Genomic DNA, 17,296 nt, shown 5'->3' with positions numbered 1-17,296 from the left:
TGGCACTTCACTTCATAATTATCTAGCCATAGGACTTAACCTAATGACGTAAAAATAAAAATCGAAAAATTCTGAAAGTTTTTTAATAAAAAATAATTTAATTTAAATATCATAATACTAAAAAATTTAAAGCATGTTTTAAGGCTAATGGTTTTTAATTAAAGAACATGAACAAAAACTTTTTAAAGTATCCACCATTTTGCAAAATTCAGTTCTCAATGTTTTCTCTACAAACGCTAACAGTTGTTGCAGTTTTATGTGATAGGATGATCCTTATCTTCAATTATTATTTTAATGTTAATTCTATAATAAAATTAGAATTCTTACGTACTTTTAAGTATTTTATTTTTGCCTACAGGTGTCGAAAGGCGATTAATGGTAGTCACAGCAACACCACTTTATCCGCGAAAATATTAACGAAAAATTAACTATATTTAAACGTTATTTTATGCTATAAAATTGGTTTTTTTATCGATGTTATACATATTTATATATATAAAATAAGTACAGATCCTTTACCATAAATGCCATTTTTTTTATCACAACAATTTTAGGCAGCTTTTTCAAAATTCTCTTAAACAGTATCATAAATTATCAATGACCTTAATTCGGGAACAGTTGGCACGCGTCAACTTTCTATAGGCTACCTCGCCGTCTCTCTTTGTTATGTGCGAAACAAGGATGGAAGTGTATGACGGAGCGTCGTAATAGTGAAACGTCCGAACTGGTCTGCAATTTGTTTGTTAAATTTTCTAAATTTAGAAAAGATTTTTTTTTTTCAATTTAATTTTAAAATAAAATTTTAAAATTAATTTTTTTTTTTTTTCAATTTAATTTCAATTTAAAATGTGATCTATTTTGGACCCAAGAGAGAAAGTATTTAATATAATGTTTTACGTTTACCGAGAATTGAAAATATTTTTTTTTGTTTTTGGACTTTTGTCATAATTCTTACGTCTTCCAAAAATCGAAAAAAATTTTTTTCTAACTTCTTTACACCCTCCAGGAATTTAATTTCTTTCCGTTTTTTTCCAGATTCTTGACATTTTTAAGTATATAAATGCTATCTCAGATATTAGAAAAAAAAATTATAATTCCTTCAGGCTCTCGAGAGCCATTTCTTAACGCCATTGATGTTTTTTTTTTCGTTTTTCACGTTTTTCACATTTCACTTTTATTCCAAGTGTTTAAAGACATTTTTCCAATTCTTCCGTATTTTTTATGGTTTCCAAAAAATTGGAATTGTTTTTCTCGTTTTGCAGTCTTTTAGCGCGAATTCCATGACGTAATTTTCTATTCTTTCCAGGTATTGGAATTTTTTTTTTGATTTTATAGAGGTTTTTACAGCAAGTTTTTTTATTTCTCCAGACTCTTAACATTATTTCCTATATCTTCCAGCAGTCATAAAAAAGAAATCTTTCAGGTTCTTACCCTAATTCTTACGTTAGAAATTAGAAAAAAAAAATTCTTTCAGACTTTTGAGAAGGTTTTTTTTTTATATGTGACGTATATTCTTTGGTTTTTCCAGGTATGGGAATTTTTTTTTAAATTTTCCAGGCTTCCGAGGTCACCTTTACGTCTTTCAGAAATTATAAAAAAAATAGCTCTATTCTTCCAGGCTCTCGGGTGTAATGTTGAATGTCTGGCAAATTTATTAGTGTCGAGTCATTTGCCTTAATTATTTTTTGAAAGAGCTTGATGCAAGGATACATAATATAGATAAAATTTAAATTGTTTCAAAATTCGAAACACTGAAAGATGAATAATTCCTAGATGTAGAGAAATTTCTCTGTTGCCTAAATACCGTACAGCTTCAAAGCATGCAAGAACGTTTATAACATTATTTCATGGTTTCGTACCAGACCCCTTCTAATTGGAACATGAACGGGATCTATATCTCGCGATGTGCTTAAACGCTAGCAAATTGCTAGTTGTGAAAACATTTTTCAGCTATAACGCCTTCGCTTAGGATAATTTGCAGCATATTCATGTACTGCAATAGGACCATTCTTAAAAAACTAAAAATATACGATGAGCATATCATAAACCTTGGCACTAGTGTAAGTCATTTTACCAATAAAAACACCTCCCAAAAATACAACAACGAAAGTGAGCTAAAATAATTTATTTACATCAGAATAATGCACAACTAATTAAAAGGGTCAACTGTCAAAAATAAACAAATTACAATTTCATTTGTTTATCTCTATGATTTTCCATTGCTACATCACATAATTCTAATTAGATTAGGATTGTAATATTTAAGTTAAATTGTTCGCACGCCAACTTGGGAATTGCTAGACGAGCAACTCCACATTTAGAAAATACGAAACATCCCAAACGTCCAATACGTCAGACGTAACAACTTCCTGGTAACTAAGTGAGAAATTTTTTGACCAGTGTCTTCATCTATTATCACGACTGCTTGCCCAAATCTGAGGTTAGGCTGATGCAACTCTGAAATTTTTCCGAACTTTCTGCGAAAAACCTTAACTATCCCTCTAGACTTTGTTCAAATCTTTACTCATACAATGTGCCAGAGCATACTTAGCTGGAACAACAAGTAGATCTTGCCCAACTTTACATGTTACCGCGTAATACCTCTTTCCAGAACTTTATTTGTATGGCCAGCAAATAAACGTTAAATGTCTGAATATCCATTAAGAATATTTGCGGAACATTATTTTTACTGGATTATTGTAAAAAGCCATATTATGCGAATATGTTACATACATATAAGCACCACCACATTTTAAACTTCTCAATAGCCAATATTTTTTATTAATATATAATTAACCTATGTTCTTTTATTACTTTCAGGCGAAATACACAATACAAATCTTGACGTATCACAAGGCAAATTTAGTAAACCACCAAGCAGCACACCCTCCAGAAGTCAAAGAGCACAAGTCGAGCAAAGTGCCGACACCTTAATCCTACCGAAACCTAACATACGTGATATGTATCCTCCTAATGTAACTCAGTCAGAAGGAATGCCAAGAATTGGTCAGCAGGCTTCAGGTAAAGCTGTAGGTAAACCTCAGTCTGTTAAACGTATGGATAATGCTACGTTGGTCCAGAGTCTTCAGAAAGCCAATAAGGAAAGCTGTGAGTGTAAGGAACAAATTGAAGAAATTAAAAAGACACTGGAAAAAATCAGATGCGCATGTAGTGAAGCAGAATATCACAGTACGCATAATGTGGGTCAGAGTATGGGGAAAGATATGCGTCAAAGTAGTGCACGTCCATTTGTCAAGCAGGCGTCTGCGTTTGGTCAGACCATGTCAGGTTTAAAAATGGCTTTAAATAATTTACAATCGAAATGTAAAGCTAAAGATAAGATGATCGAGGCAATGACAACAGAACTGGCTCAAAGGGGTACTCCGGAAGTGTTTGATAGGGTTTTAGATATGTCTGTCAGAATTCCACAGGCTCTGGATTATGATCAGGCTGAAGATGTACGATCTTTAGACAAATTAGAGCATGAAAAGTTAGCTGTTCTTTATGCTCCCACACATAAAAAAGATGAATGTACATGTGCTGAAGACTTAAGACAAGTTGCTTCAAAAGGTGTCGAAGTAAGAACACATAAACATAAGAAAAAGGATAGAAAAGAAAAAAAGACTGTTGCTGTAGATGACTGTGAATGTTTACATCCCCAAATTGTGCAGAGGGAAGAAAAAGATTGTCAAATGATTGACCTGGTTGGTTTTGAAGTTATCGATATAAGAAGGATCACAGAAGATAGCTTAATAGTTAAATGGAATGTACCTAAAAACCAAGATGTACAAGGTTATGATATTTTTGTAAATGGCTCAGTAGCATCAAAGGTTATGAGTGGTACACGAACTAGCGCCATGATCCACTCTTTAGACTTGTCAAAGAGTATACAAATAACTATTTATGCTGTAACTAAATGTGGTAGAATAGAGCCTCCTGCTATTGCCATATATGAAATCAAAAGCTAGATATGCGACTAAATTTAAGAACCAATATTTTGTACCTGCTACATTTGACATGACTGTACTGTTGTAATCTGTAAATAAAAAAATGTAAAAAAAACTTAAATAATTTATTCTAAAAAATAAAAAACCTAAAATGCTTTGGTGTTTAATATTGCACTTTTGCAACAGATTAATAATTATATGCTCGGGTATTATAATCAATTTACCGCACACGTTATTAGAGGTGCAAATATTTTCAGTGAAATATATTGTTAGTTACAATGAATTAATTTCTAATAAATTACGCTAATATAGAGTATGCAAATGAAATGTTTGAAGAATGGTTAATTCAAAAGAAATGAGGTGCAGTATAAAGTTGAGAAACATTTCTAGGAAAACTCTTAAATTTAAAATGACTAAATTATTTGGGTGCCTTTAAAGATTCATTCGAAAATGTTTTTATTTTGATAAATTTATTTTTTATTGCCGTTTTTTTTTAGAAATTTTTTATTAGCTCCTAATTTTTGATTATTCTCTGCTTTAGTACTTTGCGCCGGTCTTTTTTTCCTCAGAATAATTTTACTTTTAAATAGGTCTTGAATATTCTTCCTATTGGTCTGAATCTTTTTATTTTTTGCTTTTTCTATCTTCTAATTGTAAATTTGTTATTTTGTTTATTATACATGATTTGAAATTTCGAGATGTCGTGCGATGTACCATTTGTGTCATTCTAGAATGGCGGAGAATCCGCTGTGGGTAGACATTCATATTCGATACTTACGTGTCCCGTTGTTTTTTTTTGTTTTCTTTGTTTGTATTCTATTATATTTTTTATTTAGTTTTATTTGTTTTCAGTGCTGTTCAAAGACTTTAAATAAGATAAATCTATAAAAAATAGAAAGTGCTCCAAGTTTATTTTAATTTTTGTCCCAGTATCTTATCCATAATATATGTGTATTTTTATGTTCGTTCAGATTATCTTTAGTTGCTTCTTCTTACTTTGATTTTGTATTTGCTATTATTTTCTTATGTTCGTTCAGATTATCTTTAGTTGCTTCTTCTTACTTTGATTTTGTATTTGCTATTATTTCCTTGTTATCTTAAACTTTATAACGTAGCCTTTGGTTTTGTTGTTGTGTTATTCTTCTTATGTCAATCAAATGCCAATTAATTATATATCAATTAATTATTGTTTTTTAACTTCAAACTTTTAATAACAGATCATTTTTCATCTTAGCTTTACCCTTTTTTAAAAAAATTTCCTTTTTTTTTTAAACTGGTCAGCAGTCAAAAATATATTTCGTAATTTTTACTAATAAAATTAATTTTCTAAAACTTGTATAAATATGAATAGAACCTAAATAAATCTTAAACGGTAGATCCCTACTTATTTCCTCAGCAGTAGAGTAAAAAATGTATGAAATATAATATATTTTAGATAAAATAACACTTGAAGATGACTGTAACAAAATAAAATATTACTATTAGCCTCACCTTACCTCACCCTAGCCAAGCTATGCGCTACTTTTATGTTTACCAACCACGACTTATTTAATAGTTCAACGTACATAATTAATATATTTCATCTTAAAACTAAAAATTGTTTCTGACATTTACAATGATAACATTTCAATTAGTAGACGATCATTACTGTAAACCATCGCCTTGTTTTCTTTAATATATAGTTCAAGGCCCTGTCGTCTGTAATTTAAATATTTTAATCCCTGATGTGCACATGTCTAAGTATGTAGAGGATGATTAGAGGCTTTGGTATAAAATTATAATCATAGTAATCTATTTTATATATTTCGTCAAAATGTATTAAAGGACAGTTAAATGGAAATTTTTGAAAAATAATAAATATAGACACAGCTGAATTTATTTTGAAAAAATTGCTGAATAAAATTCCTGAACAAAATATCGGGGGATTATTAAGGTATGACGATTTAAAAAAGTATGATATTTAAAAACTGAAGAATACTTTCGATAGAAAGTTTTAAAAAAATGGCCTTATTAAGAGTGTGTTTGCCATGTTTCTAATTTAATTGTCAATGTCATTTTGCTCAATGTATGGCCCTTGCTCTTGCATACTGTTCAGCAACTCTTTCCTTGTTTGAAATACTATACCTGGATATACACATTTTCAATATATCCTAAAGGTACTCGATAGGATTTATGTTGGAGAATAGCGCAGGCCATGGCAATAGCTGAATGTTGTGCTGCACTATAAAGTTTCTAAAGGTCTTGCAACATATATGGACATGCATTGTTAAGCAGAAGGTCAGAATTTTTACTGATTTTTGCAGCGTATTCTCAAACAATCGGTTCCAGAATTTATTTTTGATATTCGTTCAATATTAAAAACCCTTCAATGAAAAGCAGATTAGTTTGAAACTCTATCCTAAATAATCAAAGTTGTACCTTGGTACCTTCGAATGGTTTGCAAGGGAGACGCGTTGTCAGATGTTTGATCCATTTTTATTCTTTTAAATCAGGACGTGACTCAAACTTTAATTCAAGAATAAAAAGGATGCATGCCCATTCACTCTTTTGCCAATATATTGGCGTTTCGTACTATCTGAAGACGAACCTTTTTTTACTTACTATCTTCGTCAAGCCTGGAAATGGTAATTAATTTATTTTGGATTAATTGACATTAAAATACATGGGGAATTTCAATATAAAATGCATAAATTATATGCAGCGAATGGAGGACTGAACGAAGAATTAATGGTCAAATAGTTTGACCATTAATTTTTCTATTTTGGTCTAAATAAAAATGACACTAAGATTCATGGGAAATTTCAATATAAGACCAATAAATTCTATGAAGCGAATGAAGGACTGAACGGAGAAATAACATTTAAGTAAATCCTATTAAACTCTTTTGACTTGATGACCTTTAGTTTTATTAAATTTTAATTAAAAATTTTAATTAATTTAAATTTTTCAAAGGAATATCACACGTAACTAAAAAGTTTAATGAAATTTAATTTTAACGAATAAATTTAAGTAAATTTAAGCCGTTTTATTTAAAAATGTGTTTTCAAATAAAACGATTTTTTTTCCTTGTCCCCTAAACCATGTTGATGTAATTATACTATTAAATCATGTCTAAATAAATCTTTTAAGTTTATTAACAAATTATAAATCCTGTAATAAATTTTAAAATACCAATCGATCATTTTTTCGTGTATCTATTAACTGAAGAGCCCATTTTCGTGTAAAATAAAACCTTGATGAGCGTCTAATTTTTTTGCGACTTTCCGTTACTTCCATTTAAATACTGTAAGGTTTATAATTTTAATTATATTGTCTTACAGCAATAAAAAGGTCGTACATTATAAAAACTAATATAAGACTAAATATTAGTATAACTGAACAATTTCTAAGGATAATATAGAACCCATTTGGTTTTATAAAGTAATATCGACATAATATATTGGATTCTAATGCCTTACCACCTACCAGCTAATTGTGCGTCGTCATGCAAATTACAAAACTCGCCCAATGATAAGTAATTAAAAGAGATTACCTATTGATTTGCAATAACGGCAAAATGGTACTGGGGCTCATCTTTAACTAACCTTGAGCTACCTTAAGCCAAATGTTCCTAACTTACAGGGGTCTATTTAAAACTATGTAGATCTAGATAGATTTATTTAAAACTATGCTGATCTATGTAGCAGCTTTAAGCAAAAAAAAAAAATAAAATTGTAGTTTATGGTAGGTCCATATATATATTTAATTTAATATAACTAATGTGCTTTGGAAAATTATTAGAATAGTTATAAAACTAGATTTAAGACGACCTAACTAATAAACACTATGTATCGTTTATTGTTTCTGATGAGCATTGATTGACAAATTTATTGGTTTAGTTCTAACATAGATTCTGATGTTATAACTGATAAATTGATTCTGATTAAGTAGTAATTATATCGCATCATGGCATATTTATAATATAGATAAATATTTCCTCGGTGTACAGTATACAGTTTATTAATCAATTTCCAATGCTCTTGATTTATTATTGATTTTAGAATTTAATAGTTATGTCTTTCAAGAGCGTGACTAACTAATAATTAGATTTACGCCTTAGAAGTTTAGTTTTCATATCTGCCGAATTTATGAACCCATACCAACATTACTCACTCGACTTTGGACTGCTAAGGATACAACAGTTCCATATTATCTATGGCTATATTTATACGTGAATATGTTGATATTTCGATTAGACTAGTTTCCTATCATGTTTTTAGTTTTTGCCTGAAATGCTTAGCTATGGCCATATATTAAACTGTTTATTTCTTGTAATTTAGAAAGTTGGTATTCTGTAAAGAAAATTTCTAAATGCCTTCTTATTAAACTAAATCTATAAGGGACCTAAATCAGATATATTTTTTGAAAATGATGTCTATGGATGTAAATTCATTATATTTTTTCTGAAGTGTATGTATTACAGAAAATTTGGTGTTTTCCCCTTAGAGGTTGCGACAATGAACACTTATTGACGGTGTTTGACAGGCTCTCTTTGAGTAAGAGGAGAATTAAGATATTCTTGTTAACTACTTATAAAATATTGAAAAACAATATTGATTGTCCTGACATTCTTCGTCATCTCTCCTTTACCATTGACAGATTAAATTCGCGTAATTCCAGAATATTTTACTTAGCATATCCACGTACAAACCTTTACAAAAACTCACCCATATATAAACTCTATTTTAGCTATTATTTTAATGTATATACTTCATATATAGATATTGACTCGACTAGCCTCAACCAATTTAGGACACTCATCATGAATGAATTTAAATTGACGTAACATCCTGTTTATCTTACGTTTTTTTTGTTTTAGTATTAATTTTAAATACTCTTAAATATGCAATTCTAATCATTATTACCTTTTTATTTTAATAAGTGTGTTATGTGAATGAATATGACTTAGTTGGTACATTTTATTTTAGTGTTTAGTTATTTTTTCTCCTATTAACTAAGTATACTTTATATGAATTGGTATTTAGGTTGGTATCTGTAAATAGCTTTTGGCTCTTAATACTGTGATTAAATAATTAAATAAATAAATAAATTACAGATAATTCTATAAAGAATTATATGAGGTTTATTAGCTCTATCAAGAGTAGGCAAAATGTGTGTGCTTAAAAATCATAAATAATTGATATAAACATGGAAAGCGCGAACTTAGGCAATATTATATTCTTGTTAACGTGGAAACCGGTGGACTTGTGTACATTTCATTTGTGAGTATTGTGGCTTCACCTTTCAACGTAAGCTCAAATCATTGACACCAAATTATACATATTTAAGTGCTTATAAAGATGGCGCTCATATTTCGATTTCTGAAAAAAGTGGACTTACCCAGTTTTCATATGACGATGACGATATATCAAAAGGGAACCTCAGTCATGTATTACATCGTTCTAAACAGCATAAAATTGTCTACTGTACTCTATTATAGGTTGATCCACTTACAAGTGCATTGTAAATAAATAAGAAGAGTTCACCTATTTCAATTTAATTAATTCTTAAAAAAAAATATTTTTTACTCTTCCATAATGCAACCCAATCCCATTCTTCTGATAAAAATTTAAATTTAATAACTGCAAATTAATTCGTATGGCAATAATTACATTTCTAGGTTAACTTACTATTATTATTATTACTCTTACATAAATAATTAATAGCTTATATTATTGTAATATACATATTATATACCCACGCAAGTTTTTTAACTTACGGACTAGCCCTCGTAGATCTGCCCTGAATTAGTTAGCAATAGACACGACTATAGGAGGATCGCATTCTTCACTTGGGATGATCCATTTCAATAATATCGTAATACCACGGAGGGGGCAAAAATAATGAAATGCAAAGAAGATGCATTAAAGTGCAAGGGTGTTTTAATTGACCGATCAATATAAATAATTGACGGTTTGCTGTTGTGGAATCAGAGTAGCCTTAGAAGCCAAAGATGAAATTTGTAAGTACTTCATAAGCTCTACTATAACAGATTCAGTGTGATTCGTTGAATTTAAATTATTATAATTATTATTAAAAAGATATAGTCTTGAGAATATTTAGAAATCCTTAAGTTGATTTTAAAGTGACATCTTTAACTTTAGATCGTATTATCCGCCCTCCTTGGAGTAGCCTTGGCTGATGTGGGGTACCTTCCCCCAAGATTACCAGGAACCGGAGGTGGATATTCTGCTTTTCCTGCTGGAGGTAGCGGATTTGGAGTAGGCTATGGTGGAGGAGCAAATATACCAATTCTAAGGTAATTCTAACTGCGTATTAAATTAATAAAAATTATATAAAATAAAAACATAGAGAACGGGGGGCATAGATTAGAAGTGTTAGAAAGGGAACTCCTTAAAGACGTAACTCTTATAGTTAAATAAAATATGTTTATTTTTTAACAAGATACGTAAATAATAACAATGGAGATGGAACTTATAACTGGCTCTATGAAACTGGTAATGGAATAAATGCTGACGAAAGTGGTGATGCTCGTGGTGATGGAACAAAAGCTCGAGGACAGTTTTCCTATACTGCTCCAGATGGCCAAAGGATCAGTCTTCAGTATACTGCTGATGAAAATGGTTTTAGGCCTGTGGGAAGTCATTTGCCTACACCACCACCAATTCCAGAAGCTATTCTCAGGTAGCAAACTTATTTTGTATTACTATAACTATTCCCTAGCATATATGTTTTTATAAAGCATCTTCATCTATAAAAAATCTTTACTAGTACAGATAAGCACAATAAGATTTTGCGGAAAAATGTAATAAAGAGTTAATTTCTATTTGCAATAAATGCCTAACAAAAGGTATTTTACATTATTTTTAAATACCTCCACAACTTCTTTTCTAATGAATAACAAAAATTATGTTTTTCTAAATAATATTTCTAAATCATAGTAAAAAGGCCTCTTCAAATACTAATAAAAGAAAGGGTTTATACAAGATATGCTAGCAAATTATTAGTTCTGAAAACATCTAAATAAAACAAAAATGTATTATTTTTCTATGTAATTATTTGTTATGCTTTTAGGTCGATCGAATACAATAGAGCCCACCCTAATGAAGATGGCCAATACAGACCTGGTCAAGATGATGGTGGCTTCGGAGGCTACAGATATTAAAGATCTATACAAGCTAGATTGGACATATTAGTACAAGAAAAGACATCTAGTGAAATACATATTTGGTTAAATTTATTGTATTTGTTAATAATTTTATGTTTATTTTATAATTATTGCAATGTGTACCTGTAAGGTATCGAGATTTTTTTTCATAATAAATATTTTATTGTGAGTGATGTCTTTTATTGATATTGACCGAGAAGAACGTTATATTATCTCAAATTAAAATAAAGAAAATGCAAGTTTAAAGAATAATAGTAATTAATAGGTTTTAATAAATATTAAATATAATTTTTAAATATTTTGCTTCATTTAAATATTTTCTCAATCGAAAATTATTTTAATTTTTGATTTTTTTGTAATAAGTTCTAAAAAATTGCCAAGACATAAAAAACTAGTAAAATATTTTGTGAAAGGCATTGAACAAAAACTGCATAAGAATAAAAATTCAACTCGTAGGCATTATCTTATAGTGCCGTTCCTTAAAAATATACGTATTTATTTGTTTTAACTTTAACGCCAAGAATATAAAAAGCTTAGTCTTCATATTAATAAGTGCGCTGATAAATTTACTTTAAAATAAAATAATTTGATGAGGAAAATAAATAGTAGTTCAAGAAAAGTAAAATATAAAAATTAAATGTTTTATACAAAAAAAAAAGAAAATACATATTTATACAAAGAAAAAGTAGGCTAGTTCAAATTTACAATTTAAAAGAAATTAAAGGAAGAATTTAAAAAAAGTTATTGTCCCTAAGATCCATTGTACTTACCGATACAATAAATCAACATCTACAATACTATCAAACAAAGTTAATAATTTCTGACGTAGTGTTTATTTTAATATATCCCGTAATACTGTAAAAATTGCTTACGCGGCAAACATTTAAACCATTAAAGACAAATTGAAAAAATGAATATTCAAAAACTGAGTTTGTATTTATTCTCAGTTATTGCAAAGAATAATAATACAAAATACAAAAATATCAGAGTAGAAAAAGCTAAGAGCTTTTTTCAAAAGAATAATTGTTATGCGAGATATTTTTTTTTTATAAAAAAAACGCATATAAACAGATAAGAAATTTCTTATTATTCCTACTCCAGGACTTAGGACATTATATTATAAAAACAGCAAAAATAGTAGCTAAATTGTAAACGTTTTAATTAATATGGTTTTTAAATATGATTATTGGCATTTTGAAAATTTTCAAAGAAAGGGCTAAAAATTCAGAAATTAAAGCTCCTCGTAATAACCTATAGGTAATTGTTTTAATGTATACAGAAATTCATATGCTAATATTTTTATTCCATGTTATGTACATTTTTAATTAATTTTGGCAAAAAAACTGAAATAGATAAAAGCTAATAAATCATCTAGATAAGAAAATACCTTAAAAATTCAAACTAATTACTGCCTTTATTGAAATTCCTTTTTTTTAGTTTTTAATATGTAATAGAATAATTTTTAGAAGCTTGTTTAAAAAAGTTTTCATACATAGTCAAATTGATATTTAAACTGAACAGTCGGCATTGATTAATATATGTTTTCCCAAGAATATGTAAAACCTACTATCGGAAATAATTTATATGTATAAATCTTAAAAATAATCAAAAAATATTTATAGATGATAGATGTGATTTTTATATAAATGCATTTTTTTCTTTATAAATTTGTCAATAATAACGTTATTTTGCAACCTAAAAAAAAATTATGAAAATATTTTTTTTTATAAGAGGCACTTCCTTATAGGAGTCAGTACATAATGTATGTAATCTATGTTCGATATAAAAAAAGACACTTTCGACGTTATCGATCCTTTCGACCTGTGTTTCTGCCTTATCAGTAGTCTTCTTTAAGGCAAAGCAACCTATTTTTTTATCAAATAATTTTTCATACTGACTTTTTTTAAAATTAATGATAAACTTGTAAGCACTTAGCGTTATTCTTTCTGATAAATAAAATTAACAATAACTTCACTACAAAAATTAAATATCTAGTAGCTGTACTTGATTCACACCGAAAATGGAATATTTATGTTGAACATGTTAAGAACAGGGTTTTATTATGTATAGATAAGTTTAAAGTTTTCATACTTTAAAAGCACATCAGGCCACTAGAAATTGTGCAAAATTGTTATTGAGGATAATATTGGGTAAAAACGTTTTTATTCCTTCGAACGCACTAGATAAAGAATCCAATATCGTGGACCTAAAGTAACTATTTTACCAATCTGTAGCTATAAACAATTTAAGAGGAAAGTTTCACCTCTACACTACTCCCTCCAAACCCTTAACTGGCTTTCTTCCAAAAATAACCTACATACAAACAAACAATATACATAAGGACAGCTTTTTTACTTGTATCTGAAACCAAAAATTAATTCTGCTAGTTTTTTGGGACTAATTCTATACAGTGTGTTAAGAGTTCGATTTTTGATACCTTAACCACGTATTTTATGTCCAATTTTATTGACAAAAAAACATATTAAAGTCGCACTCTTCACCCCTCTGAATAAGAGCTATATCAAAATATTATTTCCCAAATGTTTATGAGTTTACTAAAACTCATCTTTCTGTCACTTTTATGCCTTTCATAAGCATGCCTATGAAAGGCATAAAAGTGGTCTTATTTTAAAGGTCATTAATACTACCAGCACCTAAAACCAATTTTACTAAGAAATTTACTTAAAGTAAGAAACAAAAAAACTTTAATTTTAATGAAAAGCGTGGTAAAATTTTGTGCAATTTTTTTAGTTATAATTATAGTTTACGTATCTGGCCTTGCAAGAATGGGTAAAATTTGACAAAAATAAAATCCCTAAACCTATACAGGTAACATTTCAGTAGATAATAAGGCAGAGGAGTATTTTTACAATAGGGAGAGATAAGGTAATCATGATACTAATTATGTGCCATCGATTGGACGTAGTGATACAATCGCCTGACTACCCTCATTCTCGGGATTTAACTCCTCTGGATTCCTTTTTTTAAGGAACTATGAAACAGAAAGTTTACTAGGGTGTTCCAGAAACCAAAAACCTTCTACAAAGGATTATGGCTACAGCTGAGGAGATTAAGAATGATCAAAAAATGATTATGAGAGTTACTCAGCAAGTTCAGGGCAATAGTTTTCCATCAGAACAATGGTGGCCTTTTTGAGCAATTTTTCTGAATTTAATTTTTTAATAAAAGACTTTTTTGTAATAATTTTTTTTTCTTATGTCACATAATGCATACTTATTCGTCGCAGTTACGTCTCCTCATCATAAAAATATCCCTCTCCCTTACTATCTAATGAAATGTTACCTGCATAGGTATAGGGATTTTATTTTTGTCAATTTTTACTTGTTTTTTCCAGTCCATTTACGTAAACTCTTGTTATTTATTAGAATCGTTTATTCCGTATAAATTAGAATAAAAAACGATTTGTTAAGGGCTTGATTTTTACGTTAATAAAAAATTTGCACCATTTTATCACACTTTTCAACAAAAGTTTTTCGCTTATTATTTTGAGTAATTTTTGAGTAAAATTAGTTTTAAAAGCTGGTAAATTTAACAATATAAGTAAATTTAAAAATTGGACATGCAATTGTTATTTATATTTTTTAGTTCTAGTTAAGCATTCAAATTTCAAATAGCAAAAGTACTTTATATCGTTACTAGTGTACTTTGTTTAAATTGATCACTATGTCTATTCATAAACCTCTGACAAGGTCAACCTTTTGAAGGTCATTCATTAATTCAGCCATTTTAATTTTAAACTTTATTATACTCTATTTAGTTAAAAAACTTAATATTATAATTATATTATAACATATTTATTAACCTTAATTACTTCAATATACTTATACTAAAACAAATTCTGAATCTTACGGCCTATCCTTCGAACATCTGCTTCGAATTAGTCAGCATTCGACACGACTATAGGAGAATCGCATTCTTCACTTGGGATGATCCATTTCAATAATATCGTAATATCACGGTGGGGACAAAAATAATGAAATGCAAAGAAGATGCATTAAAGTGCAAGAGTGTTTTAATTGATCGAACGATATAAATATTTGACGAATCGCTGTTGTAGAATCAGAGTAGCCTTAGAAGCCAAAGATGATATTTGTAAGTGCATTATAATAAAAAATTAAGTCTTTTTCTTAATTTATTCGTTTAGACTTAGTTCTTATATTTATTGCTTTTATTATATAAATTCTTAAGCTGACGCTTAAATGATTTTTTTTTCAGATAGTATTATCCGCCCTCCTTGGAGTAGCCTTGGCTGATGTGGGGTATCTTCCCCCAAGATTACCAGGCACCGGGGGTGGATCTCCTGCTTTTCCTGCTAGAGGTGGTAGCGGATTTGCAGGAGGTGGAGGTGCAAATATACCAATTCTAAGGTAAATCTTATCAAAAATTTAATCAATAAGGGATAGATAGAAGGAGATATGTAAATTAGAACAAAATAATTTTTTTTTAAATAAGTTTTTAACATAAATAAGCAAATAAAATCTGTATTGTTGTGACGAATTCATAATGAGTTAATTATGAATTCTATTTTGAAATATTTTTCTAATATTTTTAAAACTTATTGAACTTAAATTAAATTAAGTATATCGAACGGTATCGTTACAGATTTAAGTTCATATTTCTTTTAAATACGTGAATAAGTCTATTTTCTTCTTCTTTTCAATAATTGTTGAGCGTGTGAGATAAAAATTTCTAAATTGATTTTTGCTATAAGTGACGTAATACCCAATATAATAAGTAACTCATAAATAAGCAAAGTCTACTTGGGATTGAAGCCGTATATCTTTAATGGAAATCCTTAAAATATATTTTTTTGCAAGATATGTAAACAATAATAACGGAGATGGAACTTACAACTGGCTCTATGAGACTGGCAATGGAATAAATGCTGACGAAAGTGGTGATGCTCGTGGTGATGGAACGAAAGCTCAGGGGCAGTTTTCCTATACTGCACCAGATGGCCAGAAGATCAGTCTACAGTACACTGCTGACGAAAATGGTTTTAGACCTGTGGGAAGTCATTTGCCTACACCTCCACCAATTCCAGAAGAGATTCTCAGGTAGGAAACTTACTATATATTACCAAAATTGTCTCGCAATAAAAACGCTAAGTTTATATATAAGCAGCAGGCACCCAAAGCTTGCACATATGGTATTGCTGCTTGTATATCATCAAGTTTCACTATAACTAGATATCAATAAATTTTTTCAAAACTTCCAGTAATCTGTAATTTAGCATTTTTGTGCTGTAGTTCAGCCCTAACAAGTTAGTTCTTATTTATATTAAAATAGGTATTTATTAATTTTGAAATACTAGGTTTATTTTAACATAACCTCAAGTTAGAGGAAAAGACTTTAGGAATCAAGAATTTACATTGAATGTACTTAATACAGAATGGAAGTGACGCTTTTTAATTGATTCTTTTTTTAGGTCAATCGAATATAATAGAGCTCACCCAAATGAAGAGGGCCAATACAGGTTTGGTCAAGATGATGGTAGCTCTCAAGGCTACAGATACTAACAATCTAAATAAACATATTGGTACAATAAAAGACATATAGTGAAATATATATTTCTAGTTACATTTATTATATTTGTATAGATTTGTGATTTACTTTATGTTTATCCTTTAATTATTTTAACGTGTTCCTGCAATGTATTAAAAATTTCATAATAGATATTTTATTGTGAGTAAAGTTTCTTATTTATTGAGCTAGAACAATTTTATAGTCAAATATATTATACAAGAATATGATATATTTTTATAAAAAAAAAACACTTCTACTCTTAACTACAGTTGGACGTAGTGTTGCATTTTCCCTCTTAATGGCAAAGGCAAGCGAAGTTTGAAGAACCATTGTCGTTCTCTTCTTTAATTTTTAAATCTTTGTCTAAATACATGAAATTCTGTAGCACATTACTGCATTAATAGTTTCTTACCCAATAGAGAATTTTGTTAGATAAATAGATTAAAATTCAAGCTAAATAGTCCTATTTTGTTTCCAGTAGCTTTCTTAATTGATTTAAATTTATTTATTTTTTTCTAATTAGCTTGACTTAATAAGAAAATGTACTACATATTTAAAGCTGGCTTTGGTGTGGGCTATATTATTATAAGTATAAACTGTGTATCCTCCGCTCTAAATTAAACTCGATTCTTTT

General features: G+C 29.0%; 3 protein-coding genes across 6 annotated transcripts in view; all 3 read left to right on the top strand.

Moving 5' to 3' along the window:
• Positions 1-4,102, top strand: part of LOC126739300 (uncharacterized) — a 32,833-nt gene extending 28,731 nt beyond the window's left edge. For all 4 annotated transcript variants that reach the window (XM_050444924.1, XM_050444923.1, XM_050444926.1 and 1 more), the window contains exon 45: positions 2,821-4,102. In XM_050444924.1, coding sequence (XP_050300881.1) covers positions 2,821-3,968 — 1,148 coding nt within the window. In that variant the 3' untranslated portion in view covers positions 3,969-4,102. The remainder of the gene's footprint in view (positions 1-2,820) is intronic.
• A 5,686-nt stretch (positions 4,103-9,788) lies between these two features.
• On the top strand, positions 9,789-11,284 carry LOC126739702 (pupal cuticle protein 20-like). Its single transcript, XM_050445496.1, has 4 exons — positions 9,789-9,948; positions 10,091-10,245; positions 10,392-10,631; positions 11,022-11,284. Exons 1-4 carry the CDS (start codon positions 9,940-9,942, stop codon positions 11,110-11,112), a joined length of 495 nt encoding a protein of 164 aa, XP_050301453.1. The 5' UTR covers positions 9,789-9,939; the 3' UTR covers positions 11,113-11,284.
• A 3,840-nt stretch (positions 11,285-15,124) lies between these two features.
• LOC126739703 (pupal cuticle protein 20-like) lies at positions 15,125-16,886 on the top strand. The gene is made up of 4 exons (XM_050445497.1): positions 15,125-15,228; positions 15,352-15,503; positions 15,954-16,193; positions 16,565-16,886. Exons 1-4 carry the CDS (start codon positions 15,220-15,222, stop codon positions 16,653-16,655), a joined length of 492 nt encoding a protein of 163 aa, XP_050301454.1. The 5' UTR covers positions 15,125-15,219; the 3' UTR covers positions 16,656-16,886.
• The last annotated feature ends 410 nt before the right edge of the window (positions 16,887-17,296 follow it).

Source organism: Anthonomus grandis, chromosome 8 (assembly GCF_022605725.1).
Source record: "Anthonomus grandis grandis chromosome 8, icAntGran1.3, whole genome shotgun sequence".
Lineage (NCBI taxonomy): Eukaryota > Metazoa > Arthropoda > Insecta > Coleoptera > Curculionidae > Anthonomus > Anthonomus grandis.
The sequence above is the reverse complement of the archived record's forward strand: the minus strand, read 5'-3'. Positions and strand labels throughout refer to the sequence as shown.

Coding starts and splice junctions, on each gene's coding strand:
- LOC126739702 (XM_050445496.1), top strand. Junction 10,246..10,391: donor GCAAATATACCAATTCTAAG/GTAATTCTAACT, acceptor TTTTTTAACAAG/ATACGTAAATAATAACAATG. Junction 10,632..11,021: donor ATTCCAGAAGCTATTCTCAG/GTAGCAAACTTA, acceptor TTATGCTTTTAG/GTCGATCGAATACAATAGAG.
- LOC126739703 (XM_050445497.1), top strand. Junction 15,504..15,953: donor GCAAATATACCAATTCTAAG/GTAAATCTTATC, acceptor TTTTTTTGCAAG/ATATGTAAACAATAATAACG. Junction 16,194..16,564: donor ATTCCAGAAGAGATTCTCAG/GTAGGAAACTTA, acceptor TTCTTTTTTTAG/GTCAATCGAATATAATAGAG.